The 15,851-nt window shown below is 42.2% G+C and overlaps 1 protein-coding gene across 1 annotated transcript in view; it reads left to right on the top strand.

The window, feature by feature from the left end:
• Nucleotides 1-15,851, top strand: part of Lats1 (large tumor suppressor kinase 1) — a 23,591-nt gene extending 7,740 nt beyond the window's left edge. Inside the window, exons 3-7 of the mRNA XM_052169942.1 lie at nt 1,770-3,283; nt 5,809-6,391; nt 10,139-10,321; nt 10,525-10,631; nt 11,917-15,851. Of these exons, the coding sequence (XP_052025902.1) occupies nt 1,770-3,283; nt 5,809-6,391; nt 10,139-10,321; nt 10,525-10,631; nt 11,917-12,426 (2,897 nt within the window). The 3' untranslated portion in view covers nt 12,427-15,851. The remainder of the gene's footprint in view (nt 1-1,769; nt 3,284-5,808; nt 6,392-10,138; nt 10,322-10,524; nt 10,632-11,916) is intronic.

The raw sequence follows: 15,851 nt of genomic DNA, 5'->3' as shown, positions 1-15,851 counted from the left end.
GGAAATAGTTCAGAAGAGCTAACTTTTTAAAAGGAATCGAAAGCAAAACAACCTCAATTTGGGGCCCACATTTTTGTTTTATTTTGTTTTGTTTTGGAAAAAAGAAGAACACCAAAAAACTACATTTCTGCCTTAAAATTTTTGTTGTTATTGTTTTGAGGCAAAGTCTCCAGGCTTAGGGGGTTAAGAATGAGCACTTTGGGGTAGGAGATGTGGAGAATAAAAAAAGAAGTGTATTACGGGTTTACGGCTGTGAAGAGACAACATGACCATGGTCACTGTTATGAAGGGCAACATTTCATTGGGGCTGGCTTATAGTGTCAGGTTTAGTCCATTACCATCTTGGTGGGAAGCATGTGGCACACAGGTTGACAAGATGCTGCTGGAGAAGGAGACGAGCCCTGCATCTGGGTCAGCAGGCAACAGGAAGATAGAGTGAGCCACTGGGAGTGTCTGGGTGTTCTGACACCCCAAAGACACCCCCCAGTGACACACTTCCTACAACTAGGCCACAGCTCTTAATCCTTTCAAATAATGCCACTTCCCATGAGCCTGTAGGGCTCATTCATCCTTTCGTTTAAACTAACCACACCAAGATTAAAGTTAAAAGCAAAAACCAAAAGGGAATGTGTACTGCTTTTGAAGAGGACCTAGGTTTGAGTCCTAGCACCCTGTCTGGTGACTTATAACTCCCACTCTAGAAGATTTGATGCTCCAGGCACCTGCATGCAAGGGCACAGACACAGGCACATAATTCCAAGTAGTGAAGGTGCACACCTTTAATGCCAGCATGTGGGAGACAAACAGATCTCTGAGTTCAAGGGCAGCATGGTCTACAGAGTGAGTTCTAGGACAGCTGGGGCTACACAGAGAAATATAATAACAACAATAATAGTAGTAGTAGTAATAATAGTAATGATAATAATAATAACAACGCAAGGCCTCTGTAGCCTCGGCTAGCCCAAACTGGGTATGTAATTGTAAGTTCCAGATCATCCTGGATGTCTCAGATCAGTCTTCCTGTCTCCCACCACCACCAAAAAGTAAACTAAGGGCTGGTAAGACAGCTCATTGTGTAAAGGCGCTTGCCGTGAAGCCTGAGGAACTGAGTTTGATCCTTGTAACCTACATAATGAAAGGAGAGAACCAGTTCCTTCCAGTTGTTCTCTGACCCACACATGCACACTTTGGCGCATGGACAACATAACACAAAAGTAAGATATAATAAACATGCTTTTAAATGAAACCACTTGCTGAAATTTTATTTCATAACCTCTGGGGACAAGTGCTAAACCAAGCCAACTACCATATGAACCATCTCACCTGTTTGATTGTGAAATACTTAAGATCTGCTCTCCTAGATCTGTGCAGGATTGGTAGACCCTTGTTTTCCCAGAACATGAGAGTCTATGGCAGGAGGAGCCAGACTTTGAAGCCAGCCTGGGCTGTATGACAAATAAGTGTCTAGTGCTTGTGAAGCTCAGAAGTGGGTGTTGGATCCCCAGGAGCTGAAGTTACCATTGTGAGCTGCCATGTGGGTGATGGGGACTGGACAGAGGTCCTCTCTAAGAGCAGCAGGCACCCTTAACCCTGAGCCATTTCTCCAGCCCAAGAAGTTTATTAACTATAGCTGACGTGTTGTGACATTGATCTCTTGACTAAGCCCTTTTCTACAAGTTTTTTAACTTGAGTTTACTATTGGAATTCTGAGATAAATTTTAAAAGGAGAGATTAAAAACATGACTATTCTCTCTCTTTTATAATCATAGGAAATGTGCAACATTCAATTAACCGAAAACAAAGCTGGAAAGGTTCTAAAGAGTCTTTAGTTCCTCAAAGACACGGTCCATCTCTAGGAGAAAATGTGGTTTATCGTTCTGAAAGCCCTAACTCACAGGCGGATGTAGGAAGACCTCTGTCTGGATCTGGCATTACAGCATTTGCTCAAGCTCACCCAAGCAACGGACAGAGAGTGAACCCCCCACCACCACCTCAAGTTAGGAGTGTTACTCCGCCACCACCTCCGAGAGGCCAGACCCCACCTCCACGAGGCACAACGCCACCTCCCCCCTCATGGGAACCAAACTCTCAGACAAAGCGCTACTCTGGGAACATGGAATATGTAATCTCCCGAATCTCTCCTGTTCCACCTGGGGCGTGGCAGGAGGGCTACCCTCCCCCACCTCTTAACACTTCTCCCATGAATCCCCCTAACCAGGGACAGAGGGGCATTAATTCTGTTCCAGTTGGTAGACAACCAATCATCATGCAAAGTACTAGCAAATTTAACTTTACTCCAGGGAGACCTGGAGTTCAGAACGGTGGTGGTCAGACTGATTTTATCATGCACCAAAATGTTGTCCCCACTGGTTCTGTGAGTCGGCAACCACCACCTCCATACCCTATGACCCCAGCTAACGGACAAAGCCCTTCTGCCTTACCAACCGGGGGCTCTGCTGCTCCGCCATCCTACACCAATGGCAGCGTTCCTCCGTCGATGGTGGTGCCGAGCAGGAACAGCCACAACATGGAGCTCTATAATATCAGTGTCCCTGGACTCCACACAGCGTGGCCCCAGTCGGCTTCTGCGCCTGCGCAGTCATCCCCAAGCGCTGGGCATGAAATCCCTACATGGCAACCTAACATACCAGTGAGGTCAAATTCTTTTAATAACCCATTAGGAAGTAGAGCAAGTCACTCTGCTAATTCTCAGCCTTCCGCCACTACAGTCACTGCGATCACACCAGCTCCTATTCAACAGCCCGTGAAAAGCATGCGCGTCCTGAAACCAGAGTTGCAGACTGCTTTAGCCCCAACCCATCCTTCTTGGATGCCACAGCCGGTTCAGACCGCTCAGCCTAGCCCTTTTTCTGAGGGTACAGCGTCAAACGTACCTGTCATCCCGCCCGTTGCTGAAGCCCCAAGCTATCAAGGGCCACCACCGCCTTATCCAAAACACCTGCTACACCAAAACCCATCTGCTCCTCCATATGAATCAGTAAGTAAGCCCTGCAAAGACGACCAGCCTAGCTTACCCAAGGAAGATGACAGTGAAAAGAGTTTGGACAGTGTTGACTCTGGGGATAAAGAAAAGAAGCAGATTACAACTTCACCTATCACTGTCCGGAAAAACAAGAAAGATGAAGAGCGCCGAGAGTCTCGTATTCAGAGTTACTCCCCACAGGCCTTCAAATTCTTCATGGAGCAGCACGTGGAGAATGTCCTCAAGTCTCATCAGCAGCGCCTGCACCGGAAGAAGCAGCTAGAAAATGAAATGATGCGGGTAAACTTTAAACTATTCTCAGACTTGACCGTCTCTTTGGTATTTTAAAATACTAGGCTCCAGGGTTCTTGTAAGAAAATGTAGTGTATTGTCAACAATTTGAGTAAACTTTGGGAGAATTTTTGATTATAGCATTTTTCAGTGACTTATTCAGCATTTCCTGAAATAAAGTTCTTATTATATACTTTTAAATTATATACTTTATATAAAGTATATGAGATATAGAAATTGAAACAAGGGTTAATTTTTATTTTGTGTTTTTCCTCCCAAGACAAGGTTTTACTGTGTACCTCTGGCTGTCCTGGAACTTGCTTTATAGATCAGACTGGCTTTGAACTCACATAGATCTGCCTGCCTTTGCCTCACAAATGCTGTGATTAGAGGCATGTGCCGCCAGTGTCCAGCAGTTTCTAGGTTTATACATTGTTTTACAACATACAAAAAACAGCTAGAAATATCTTTTTTTGTTGTTGTTTTGTTTTTGTTTTTGTTTTTTTGAGACAGGGTTTCTCTGTTCAGCTAGAAATATCTGAGTTACCTTTTGATACATCTAAAAAACATTGTTACATGGTTGAGAATTTGGCGTTTATTCTTTACATACACATTATTAGAAAGTGTTAAAATCACCAGGCAGGCCTGGTGGTTTGCACTTTAATCTCAGCACTCAGGAGGCAGAGGATGGCCATCGACATTGTGAGTTCCCCGGCAGCCACAGCTTTATAGCAAAGCACGCATACCCACACACACCACGCACACACTACACACACACAAAGCACACATACCCACACACACCACGCACACACACAGGAAAGCACTAAAACCAAATAAAAACACATGTCCAAATCATCACTTTACCATTACTTTCCTCTTCTAATTGTGTTTGAGGAAAATGTGCTGAAATGTTGAGTGTGGAGCGCACGCCCTGCGGGCAGACGGGCGGACGGGCAGGTGGGCGGGTGTGGCTCTGCTCCTGGACAGCTAGCTGTCTTTGGCAGGTACACGGTGGAGCGGGCGGGCGGGCACCATCATGGTTTGTGTCTTATGCTCAGAATGCAAAGCTTTGACTCCTCCCTCCCTGACATCTACAGCTCAGAGTGTAAGAAGATGATGCTTCTCAGATCTCACTTTATAGTTCAGTACACTATTTCCTAACTATAAATAGTTATGTTAAATGAGAAACACCCCAAATTTTCTTACTCATGTTGTTCTTAGAATTTCTTACTTAAGTCTGTCTATTTTCTTAGTGTATTTTTCCTTTTTCCTCTTCACTTCACTAATAGCTGACTTAGACTTTCATGGTGTTGGAAGCTTTGCTGACTTCTGTAGCCTCCATTACTGTGTAGGCAAGTAAGATTTTAAGAGAAAGAGTTGTGTACTAAGTCTGGCATGCTACCACTCTGAAGACTTTGCATGCAAATGCACATCCTAACAGAAGCATGAGGCTGCTGGATTGAAATTAGTCCTGCATTTCTAAAATTAGGCTCTACTTTTCCAAGTCTTGTCCTTTTCACCGTTAGTAAATTCTTCACTAGCTAAGGAACCCCCTACAGGCCTTCTAAGTCCATGGATTCTGTTACTACTGATAATTGACATTTGTGTTCATCTGTTTTTATAACACCCTTATTCCCAATAACTTTACAAACAATTTCAGAACATCTAAAAGATAGGAAGCATGCTGTCCCTTTTGTACTTTGTTAGAGGTGGACTAGGAGTCTCACCTTTATGCTGATGCCCTAAGAAAGCAAAAGATTACCATGACTTTTATATATTTTTTAGCCTCCGAGAACATGAAGGAGTTGGTTCTGTCCACCATGTGGGTCCTCCTAGGAATCAACTGGGAGAGTCAGACTTGGCCACAGGTGCCTTTACCAACTGAGTCCTCCCTCCTCCCTCCCTTCCTCCTCCCTTCTTCCTTCCTCCCTCCCTCCCTTCCTCCTCCCTCCCTCCCTCCCTCCTTCCTTCCTCCTTCCTTCTTCCCTTCCTTCCTCCCTTCCTTCCTTCCTTGTTTTTCTTTCTTCCTCTTCCTCCTTCCTTCCTTCCTTTCTTTCCTTCCTTCTTTCTTTCTGTTTTAAAGAATGGTTGAACCTAGAGTGAAAGAATTCCATTCTGTGAAAGATAAAGTCAGGGGGAAATTTTTTGAGGCCTAACCATTAAACAAAAAGGAAGGCGTCTAACCCGGTATCTGGGGATCTGCATGGAGACTGTGAGAATGCGTGTTCACAGACACTTGTTTTATTGTGCATTGGACGCTGTTCCTTGAGTGCTTTAGCGAGGGATAGAAGCCTGACTCTGCTGCCTCCCCATGCTCCCACAGCTGAGTTTGCATATGTGTCACTTGTGTGTTCTTTACTCTCTGAAGCTTGACTTCGGTCATTAATTTTTCTCTGAAATACATTCTAGAATCCTAACATGCTTTATTAAAACTTATTATGCATTTAACTTAAAAAATATGCCTGAATTGTTTCTTAAGCTATGTCTTACTGTTCAGTATAGATCCTCGTGTAACCTCTAGTTTATTTACCTAGGTCGGATTATCTCAAGATGCCCAGGATCAAATGAGAAAGATGCTTTGCCAGAAAGAGTCTAACTATATTCGTCTTAAAAGGGCTAAAATGGACAAGTCCATGTTTGTAAAGATAAAGACATTAGGCATAGGAGCGTTTGGTGAAGTCTGTCTAGCAAGAAAAGTCGATACTAAAGCTTTATATGCAACAAAAACTCTACGAAAGAAAGACGTTCTGCTCCGCAATCAGGTGGCTCATGTGAAGGCGGAGAGAGACATCCTAGCAGAGGCTGACAACGAGTGGGTGGTCCGCCTCTACTACTCCTTCCAGGACAAGGACAATCTGTACTTTGTGATGGACTACATTCCTGGGGGTGATATGATGAGCCTGTTAATCAGAATGGGCATCTTTCCTGAAAATCTGGCACGATTCTACATAGCAGAACTTACCTGTGCAGTTGAAAGTGTTCATAAAATGGGTTTTATTCATAGAGATATTAAGCCTGACAACATTTTGATTGACCGCGATGGCCATATTAAATTGACTGACTTTGGCTTGTGCACTGGCTTCAGATGGACACATGACTCCAAGTACTATCAGAGTGGTAAGTGAGCCTGTAAATCCCACTTCATTTATGCAGTACAATTTACAGTGGCTTCCACACGAGGGAAGACTGTAGACATAGGCTGGTTCTTACTCAGTATTTAGATGAATTCCTTAAGCGTGTGCATTTATAAAGGTAAAGAGTGCATAAAGTTTATTTCTAAATATATTTAAAGTTTATAAGTAACTACAAAGTGTTGTCACTTTTGAAATGGCTCAGTTTTTAAAATCATTTATGAATGAAGTCTCCCTGTCCAGCAAGCTAACTAGTAGATGGTAAACACCCTTAATAACTATGTTCCCTCTCCTCCAGAGACACCCATATTTGTCTCCTGTCAATCCATTCTTTACCTTCCTTGGTTTGCTGCTGCTGTTTCCCAGGCCCTGCCTGCGGGACAGTGCTCCACCCCTGAGCTACAGCCTTGCCATTTGTATTGTTTATTTTGAAACAGTATCTCAATAGGTTGCCCAAACTCCAGTTGAACTTGGTATAAACCTTCAACTTGGGTTCCTTCAGCCTCAGGTTTCTATGTAATTGGGATTTTAGGCCTGTGCTACTAGGCTTGGACACCATATTTTACAGCATTATATGTTGTCAATAATATATTACTTCATCTTTTTTTCTATTCTTGAAACTATTTATAATCATTCTGTCTGTATTTTTGTGTTTTTTTTTTTCCGTTTACCTCTTTAGTTTTTGAGACACTCTGTGACAGTGTATGTATTTGTTTTCACTGCTATTTAGAGCTTACAGCCTATTTAACTTTCACACAGCCCATTTAACCCAACACACACACACACTCGTGATTCTCTTTAGTCATGTGACACTGAAGCAATGCAGACTTGAGACTTAGGTGAAGTAACTTGTCCAAGGTCAAACAGAAGTTAAGTGTAAGGGCTAGGCTTTGAACCCAGGTTTGTCTGATTATAGGGCCCATGTTATCTCTACCACACTACCTCACCAAGAACCCTTCAAGCACTAATGGAAGTATAAGTTGAGCTAACGCTTGTTGAATACTTACTATATCCCAGGTGCTTTACATAAATTCTAATTTAGTGCTGATAGCATCCTCTAAGGTAATTGTTAGCCTCTGTGAACTGTGAACAGGGGCAGATTGACCTCTCTCTTTTTCACGTATCTCATTGAGAGAGAGGGTTTCGCTATGTAGCACGGGCTAGTCTTGAACTCATTATTAAACTCAGTTACCCTGCCTCAGTGCTCCACGTTCAGGGATTATAGGCATGTTCTTACATACCCAGTACATTGAATGGACATAATTAACCATCTCCGACATTTAACTTTATCACCTCTGATTCTCCTCTAATGTATAACTTCTAGGCTCTGTCCCAGACTTTTGATTGAAGACTGTTCTCTGGAAAATGAGAATTATATTTTAATGAAATTAATTTTAGCTACTACAAGTAGGTTTAAATACCCTTTCTATCTTACTGACTTTGGTCTCTCTAGAGCTGGTCTTTTCCTGTTTCCACATGGATTTTACATAGCTGTTAAAACTTAAAGAACTACCCCAGCTGTCTGCTCAATTCCATCCTTCTCTGTTCTAGAACTGTATAGCACTGGCACCTGCCCAGGTAGCTGAGCCCCTCTGCAGCTCCATCCTGCAGCCCTCAGCCAAACTCCCTACACTCCCTCGTTGGCCTGGGATTTGCTCTCCACAGCAAAGCAGCAGTGTCCTTCCTGCTGCAGCCTCCACACTGCGGGGTCTCCTTCCATCAGTCACGTGCAGATCTTACAGTTCCTCGCTTCAGCCTCTCTCCCCGATCCTGTGTAAACGCGTGCTGCCCTTGCATCTCTCCCTCATGCAGTGTACTGGCCTGCCTTCTGTTGCTGTTTCTCGGAGGGAAGCCTTGTCCTGATTTTCATGTGACTTAGTTTTTGCCTTTTACATCTTCTCAAATGCTACTTTCTTCTTCCCTCTCCATTGCCATCCAGTCTAATGTGACTGTCGAGTCACATTTGTGCCATCTTTTGTACTGTCTTGGTAGGATACTCTGTGTTTTTTCTGTGTTCTCCAGGCTGGTCTTTGAACACCTAGGATCAAGTAATCTTCCTACCTCTGCTTTCTGCAGAGCTGGGACTGCAGATCCATGCCATACCTTTTTGTGCATGTGTGTAGTGCTGGGGACTGTCACCCAGGGCCTCTTCCTTGCTAACCACACGGGTTGGTGTATGTGCAGTTCATGTGTTTCTTTGGGCCACGTGTGGAGGCAGAGGTCTAAGTCAGGTCCTTCCTTGATGGTTATCTTACTTTTTACATTTGTGTTTATATAGTGTATGTGTCTGCGGGCACAGTGTGTGCACACCATAATGCTTGGAGGTCAGAGGTCAGCCTGTGTTAGTTGGCTCTTTTCATCTACCAGGAAGTTCCAGTGACCCAGCTTTGGTGGCAAGCCCTTGGCCAGCTGAGTCATGCCGAGAGACCTTTTTTTTCCACCCTATTTTTGAGACAAGGTATTGTACCTGGAACTAATGAATTTTGATAGGCTAGCTGGTCAGTGGTTCTGGGGGTCCACCCTGTCTCAGCCTTCCCTGGGGTGGGGCTGTGGCACTAGTTTTTACAGGGCTGTAGGGATCCTTATGCATCTGCAGCAATCACTTTACCAACTGAGACTTTTTTCTTTTAATTTTTCTTCTATTTCCTGGCTACACAACAACCACCACCACCTCAACAAAACAAAACAAAACAAAAACCCAAAAAATAAAAAAAACACCGACCTTTACTTTGTGTATGTGTGCACGTGGAAGTCAGAGGACATTTGCCACAGTTGCTTTTTCACCTGAGGATTAAACTCAGGTCCTGAGAACTGGCTGTCTTGCTGGTCCTCTTGTTTTGGAGACAAGTTCTCTGTCTCCAAAGCTCTAATTTCCTGGGACTCAATATGTAGATGGGGCTGGCTTTGAAGTCACATCGGCCTCCCAAGTGCTGGGATTGACATCATGCTACATAGCAAGGTTGAGGCCAGGTTGGGTTATAATGAGACACAGTCTCAAAAAAAAAACTTAGGGCTTAAGACATGGCCCAGCAGCTGAGACTGCAGAAGGAATGCAGAGGACCTGAGTCTGGGTCCCAGCACCCGTGCCGTTAGAGCACACCTGCCGGTATGTCCAGTCCCGAGCTGACCTGCCACTGCTGCTTCTGAGGGCACTGTACTCCGTGTGCATACACCCACAGGTATACACATAATGAAGACGGCTTCAAAAAGGAAGCCATCAATAGGAGCCAGCAAAGCTGTGGTGGGGTTACAGGCGCTCCACCAAGCCAAGTGGTCGCAGTTCTGGGCACGGGACCCCGGGCAAAACAAGCACCCTATGAGCTGAGACTCCCCCAGCCCCATCAGCTTTCTTACAGTGTGAGCTGAGGAAAGATTCTGTTTGTTGTCACCTGCTGAATGAATAAAATTGATGAATGTGTTTTAAAATACCCTCAGGAAAAGAATAATAGAATAGTCTGAATGAGATATTTTTTTCCACTACTCATGACTTATATTTTTATCATTTAACATTGAATATATTATTGAGTCTCCAGTTTCTCTTAGTTCAAAACTTTTCCTGATGCCTCAGCAGTCTCCCATCAGTACTAGTACCACTGCCGGTGATTGGATGTTCTTCGTGAGCTCATCCGTCACAGGGAGAATACTACTGGCCCTGCATCGGGACCAGAGGTTATCAGATTTGAGTTGCTTTTGTCCTATTGCTTTCATTTCATTTTTCCTTTTTCTTGCACAGGGGATCACCCACGGCAAGATAGCATGGATTTTAGTAACGAATGGGGAGACCCTTCCAACTGTCGGTGTGGGGACAGACTGAAGCCACTGGAGCGGAGAGCTGCCCGCCAGCACCAGCGATGTCTAGCACATTCTCTGGTTGGGACGCCCAATTATATTGCACCTGAAGTGCTACTACGAACAGGTAAAGACGTTGTTTTTTTTTCCACCAGTATTTCAGTAGTATTTTAAATCAGTCAACCTTACTCTAGAATATACTCTATTTCTTTCAGGTTTAAGATATAAGTGCTGATTTTACATTCTAAATTGTTGATGTAATGCTAATGTCTGTATTTTGAGCATTTTAAAAAGTATTCTTGTGAATAACTATAATTTTGGTACCTTTAGGATATACACAGCTGTGTGACTGGTGGAGTGTTGGTGTTATTCTTTTTGAAATGTTGGTGGGACAACCGCCTTTCTTGGCACAAACACCATTAGAAACACAAATGAAGGTAAGGTGTAGGACCCGCAGGAAGTCATTAGTCCTTATACTACAAGTCTTTAATGTGCTCTAGTGCATGTGTGTCTTCTCTGAAACACTCCGACAGAAGGATTTCACAGTCATTCAGATACTTTTTTATTTTGAGACAGGTCTCAAGTGTGTTCCTGTGAGTGACCCTGAATTCACCATATAGACCAGTTGGCTTCATGCTCATAGAGGCCTGCCTCTGTCTCCAGATTTTTAATGTTTACATATACACACTGACATTTCTTAGGGGTAGGTCCCATGTTTAAACACCAAATCTTTGTATATGTTAACCAGCCTGATGGTAATTTTATATTGTAGTTTTAGTGTACCTTTATTTCTTTATGGTTGTTTTGATTTTTCGGAGTGGCAGGATTCAAGCCCAGGACCTTGGGTCTGCCAGACCTCCGCTCTACCATTGAGTTGTAGCCCAGATCCTGTGACTTCTCTGTGAACGTAATCAACATAGCTCAGGTATAGAGCTCTCTACTTATGATATCATATCAACATTAAGAATTTCTATCTTTTTTAAAATGTTTTATTTTATTTATATAATAAACTGTACACTGTAGCTTTCTTCAGACATACTAGAAGAAGGCATCAGATCGCATTACAAATGGTTGTGAGCCACCATGTGGTCGCTGGAATTGAACTCAGAACCTCTGAGCACTCATTGCTCTTAACTGCTGAGCCATCTTTCCAGCTCCTGAATTTTTATGTTCTAAACTATTTCAGATTTTGAAGTTTTTGGATTGAGGATATTGAACCTGTATAAGCCTAGCATGGCTGTGCACACTTTAATCCAGGGCTTGGTAGACAGAGGATGATCTCCTGAGTACCAGGACAGCCTGGTTCACTTAGCAAGTTGCAGAACAGCCAAGGCTACTAGATCCTGTCCCAAAAAATCAAACAAATGGCTGGGCAGCAGTAGCACAGGCCTTTAATCCCAGCACTCTGGAAGCAGAGGCAGGAGGATCTCTGAGTTAGTGGCCAGCCTGGTCTACATAGCCAGTCCCAGACAGCCAGGGATATTATACACAGAAACCCTGTCTCAAAATATAAAACAATAAAATCAAACAAAACACCTTACTGGTGAATCATCTCATGAGGAGAGGATAGAAGAAAGTATATTTTTATCAGTGATTTATTATTAAAGGTAAAGTACCATGCAAATTATTTAGAAAAACCAGGTAGTCCAGTAAGACATTTGGTATAAAACTTGGGAAATTGTTGTTTCATCTTTTCCTAATTTTTAAAACTCTTCTCTCAAGGTTATCAACTGGCAGACTTCTCTTCACATCCCTCCCCAAGCTAAGCTGAGTCCTGAAGCCTCTGACCTCATTATCAAACTTTGCCGAGGACCAGAAGACCGCCTGGGCAAGAACGGTGCTGACGAAATCAAGGCCCATCCGTTTTTTAAGACCATTGATTTCTCTAGCGATCTGAGACAGCAGTCTGCTTCATACATCCCTAAAATCACACACCCGACAGACACGTCCAATTTCGACCCTGTTGATCCCGATAAGCTGTGGAGCGACGGCGATGAGGAAGAAGGCGTCGGTGACACTCTGAACGGGTGGTATAGGAACGGGAAGCACCCCGAGCACGCGTTCTATGAGTTTACCTTCCGCAGGTTTTTTGATGACAATGGCTACCCATATAATTACCCAAAGCCGATTGAGTATGAATACATTAATTCACAGGGCTCAGAGCACCCGTCTGATGACGACGATCAACACACAGGCTCAGATGTAAACAACCGTGATCTAGTGTATGTCTGATAAACTAGGAGGAGTTGTAAGAATTGGCAAAAGGCCTGAAATGCAGGGTTTTCTGAGGTTCTGAGAAGATTATGCAAATGTGACAGAGTTTGTGTGCTCTGTGTACAATATTTTATTTTCCTAAGTTATAGGAAATTGTTTTAAAATGTTAATTTATTCCACCCTTTTAATTCAGTAATTTAGAATAAATTGTTATAAGGAAAGTAAATTATGAACTGAGTATTATAGTCAATTCTTGGTACTTAAAGTACTTAAAAAATAGTGCTCTGTTTAAAAAGAAAAGCCTGGTATCTTTTGTATATATGCTAAATAATTTTAAAATTCAAGAGTTTTTGAAGATTTTTGAAAGACAGTTTTATTTTGCTTTAACCAAATATGAAACATACCCATCCCCCTGTAACTTTGGTTTTAGTTCACAGTAAGCTAAGGAAATCACGCCATCGTTTTAGAAAGTGTTCTTAGAGTAATTTTAATCTTGAAGTCGAGTCCTGGAATCACAAACACAGAGCGAAAACAATATGTTCATTAGAAATAATGCAGCTTACCACAGAAATCTGTAACCTAGCATTTTTCTTCCAAATACCGCTTTAGAAGAAGCCTGAGCACTACTAGTTTTGTTCCCATATTGGTATTAATGCTGCTTCCAGTTTTTGTTTTGTTTTATTGGAATTTTTGTTCTGTTTTTTGGGGGGGGGGGTGTTTTTTGGGTTTTGTTTTTGTTTGGAGGGTTTCTTTCTCTCTCTCTCTCTCTCTCTCTCTCTCTCTCTTTTTTTTTTTTTTTTTTTTTTTTGGTTTTGAGACAGGGTTTCTCTGTAGCCCTAGCTGTCCTGGAACTCACTCTGTAGACCAGGTTGGCCGCAGATTCACAGAGATCCACCTGACTCTGCCTCCCGAGTGCTGGGATTAAAAGCGTGCGCCACCACCACCCAGCTGTTCCCAGTTTTAAAAGGGAACAAAGTTGCCATAAATTTCAAACTGAAAACTAAGGTCTGTAATATTTTTATCTTAAGATTAGAAGAAAAATTTCCATCTCCTAAGCAAAGAAATTATTTTCAGTTTGTAAAATTTTTATTAGAATTTACATGTATGTACTCACTAAAAAAGTACATTTTCAAGGGGCTGGGGACATGGCTCAGTGGTAGAGCACTTGCCTAATGTACACAGAGCCCTGGGTTCAGTCTCTAGCCCCCGCCACATAAAGGCACCTTTGTTGTACAGTGACCAATGTTGATTGTGTCATCGATGCTATAGATTTCCTCTTTCAGAACAGTGCTACAATACAAATTGTTGGCAAAGGAAATGTAACTATTTGGCACTATTATACCTAAGAGTAGAATAATTGGTTAATTATTAATTATTAATAACTCTTAATTGGGGTGACCATTCCTAATTAGATATATAGTTTAGAAAGTGAGGACTTGCTAAGTTATTTAAGGTTAATGTCCTATTTATATAATGCTTAGGTTCTAAGGAAGCTGTGAATTCATAACACAGTGCAGAGTACATGGTTTGGGAAGAAAAAGAAGGCTGTAGCCTGACTTTAGTAAAGTTTGTGTATTATTTCATTTTTTCAAGGTTTATTGACATGAATTGCTTTATGAGACTTAATGTTTGTGGATAGGAATGATATTTACCTATCTAGTTTTCTTATAAAAGATAATTTGTTTAAAACTATATGTATAGTAAAATTAAAGGTAAAGCTATTTGGTTGAATTGGGGAGACAGGAAAACATTAGCTTACACTTTCTTGTTGAGCCTGGAACCTGGCACACGTACAAGTGGCCTTCAGACTACAGGTTCTTTTGAGATAAAGACCATGTGAACTCAGGCCCTACTGGAGAAAGTTTGTGCATCAACACATACACTAAAAAGTGTTGAATGCACTCTCAATAGACCCTGGGTGTGATAAAAACTTCCCAGACAACAGGTAAAGACCTATGTCCTGTGAGTAAATTGCTATATCAAAGTAAAAACTTCCTTTTAATTTATTGCACAGTGCTCACGTGAGCGCATTTATAAAGCAATGATCTGCTATTGGAGTGACCCTGTGAAGGCCGGCACAACACACACGTCTTAAAACACTATTTTGATGGCACTGAAATGTCTTATGTTTCTGAGGATTCCTAATGAGAACTGTAAGAGAATGTGCTATCACCAAACAGTCTTTACAATGTGGCGCATTTGAATAGTCTGTAAAACCCTATGCAAAACATGGATTCAGGAATGTTGGAGTCGGTCCCCAGGTCTGTGACACAGCCCTCTTATTCTTTGGGCTCTTCACTCAGACCAGCAGTTTTCATTTCGTGGTTTTACACCTGGATTATGTTGCAATACAGGAGAAAACCAGCTTTGTCATGTTCACACTGCAGGACCGCTAAGGTGCTGCCTCCTCCCCACAGCATATTTCCTCAGAACGTAACCACCACAGATGATAAGTCCTTCTATGCTTCCCTCTGACAGTCTGCACGTCTGGCGTTTGTCTGGGGCAGCATACAAGGGCTTGGTATCTGCGCCTTTAGTACTTTGGATGCCCATGTTGGCCACTTTACCCCCTGACTACACCCAGGTCTCCCAACAAAGGAGCTGCTACTCTCTGAGCAAACAATGAGAACAGCATAAAAAACGCAGACACTTAACTGAAAGGGCGACGCCGACGACGACGCTCTCCCGCTCCTAAGCCTGCCGCCCCGTGCTCGCCCCTCTAATGTGTATCAGTGGTATTTATGAAATGTGTTCTATAGTTATGTATGTGTACATACTGTTGTGTATCGTTCCGTGATGTCCTGAGGCTGGCCCTGTTGCTTGTCTGTCCCACCTTCCTATTTGTAATAGAAACTATAGAATGTATGACTAAGAAGTCACTTTGAGATTGACTTTTTTAAAAAGTTATTTACCTTCTGCTGTTGAGAAGTGCAAAACTGTGAGTGAAAATGTTTTATTCTGGTTTAATAATATGTTAGAAATTAGAAACCCAGTGGGAGGAGTTTTTAGATATGCTGCTGCTGTTACCCAAGGTACATTAGAAATTTTTCTTTAATAAAAAAAAAAATCCCTTTGATATTTAAAGTAAAACAGTGTGTTTTTTAATCTAAAAATGTAATTTGGGTCAACATATTGGTATATTTGTAAAGTGCCTCCGTACATTCCTTTGTGGAGGGCACTGCCCAGTTTACTTTTATATTATGTATATAAGTATTTTGTATTGAAATGGAATCAACGGCAACTCTACCATTTTATAGAACAGTGCTTTGCTAGAAAAAAAATTACAGCTTTGCAATATAACAACTGTTTTGGATATTTCTGAATGTAATAGGACAAATGATCAGTCTGTTTTTAATGAATCTATTTGTACTTTTCCCAATCATTTCCTCTAGTGTAATATTTGCTGGGATAATAAAAAAAAAAGCAAACTTCAAATTTTTCAA

The sequence above is a fragment of the Apodemus sylvaticus genome, chromosome 23, assembly GCF_947179515.1.
Source record: "Apodemus sylvaticus chromosome 23, mApoSyl1.1, whole genome shotgun sequence".
Classification (NCBI taxonomy): Eukaryota; Metazoa; Chordata; class Mammalia; order Rodentia; family Muridae; genus Apodemus; species Apodemus sylvaticus.
Note: the sequence above shows the minus strand (reverse complement) of the source record. Positions and strands in the feature narration are given on the sequence as shown.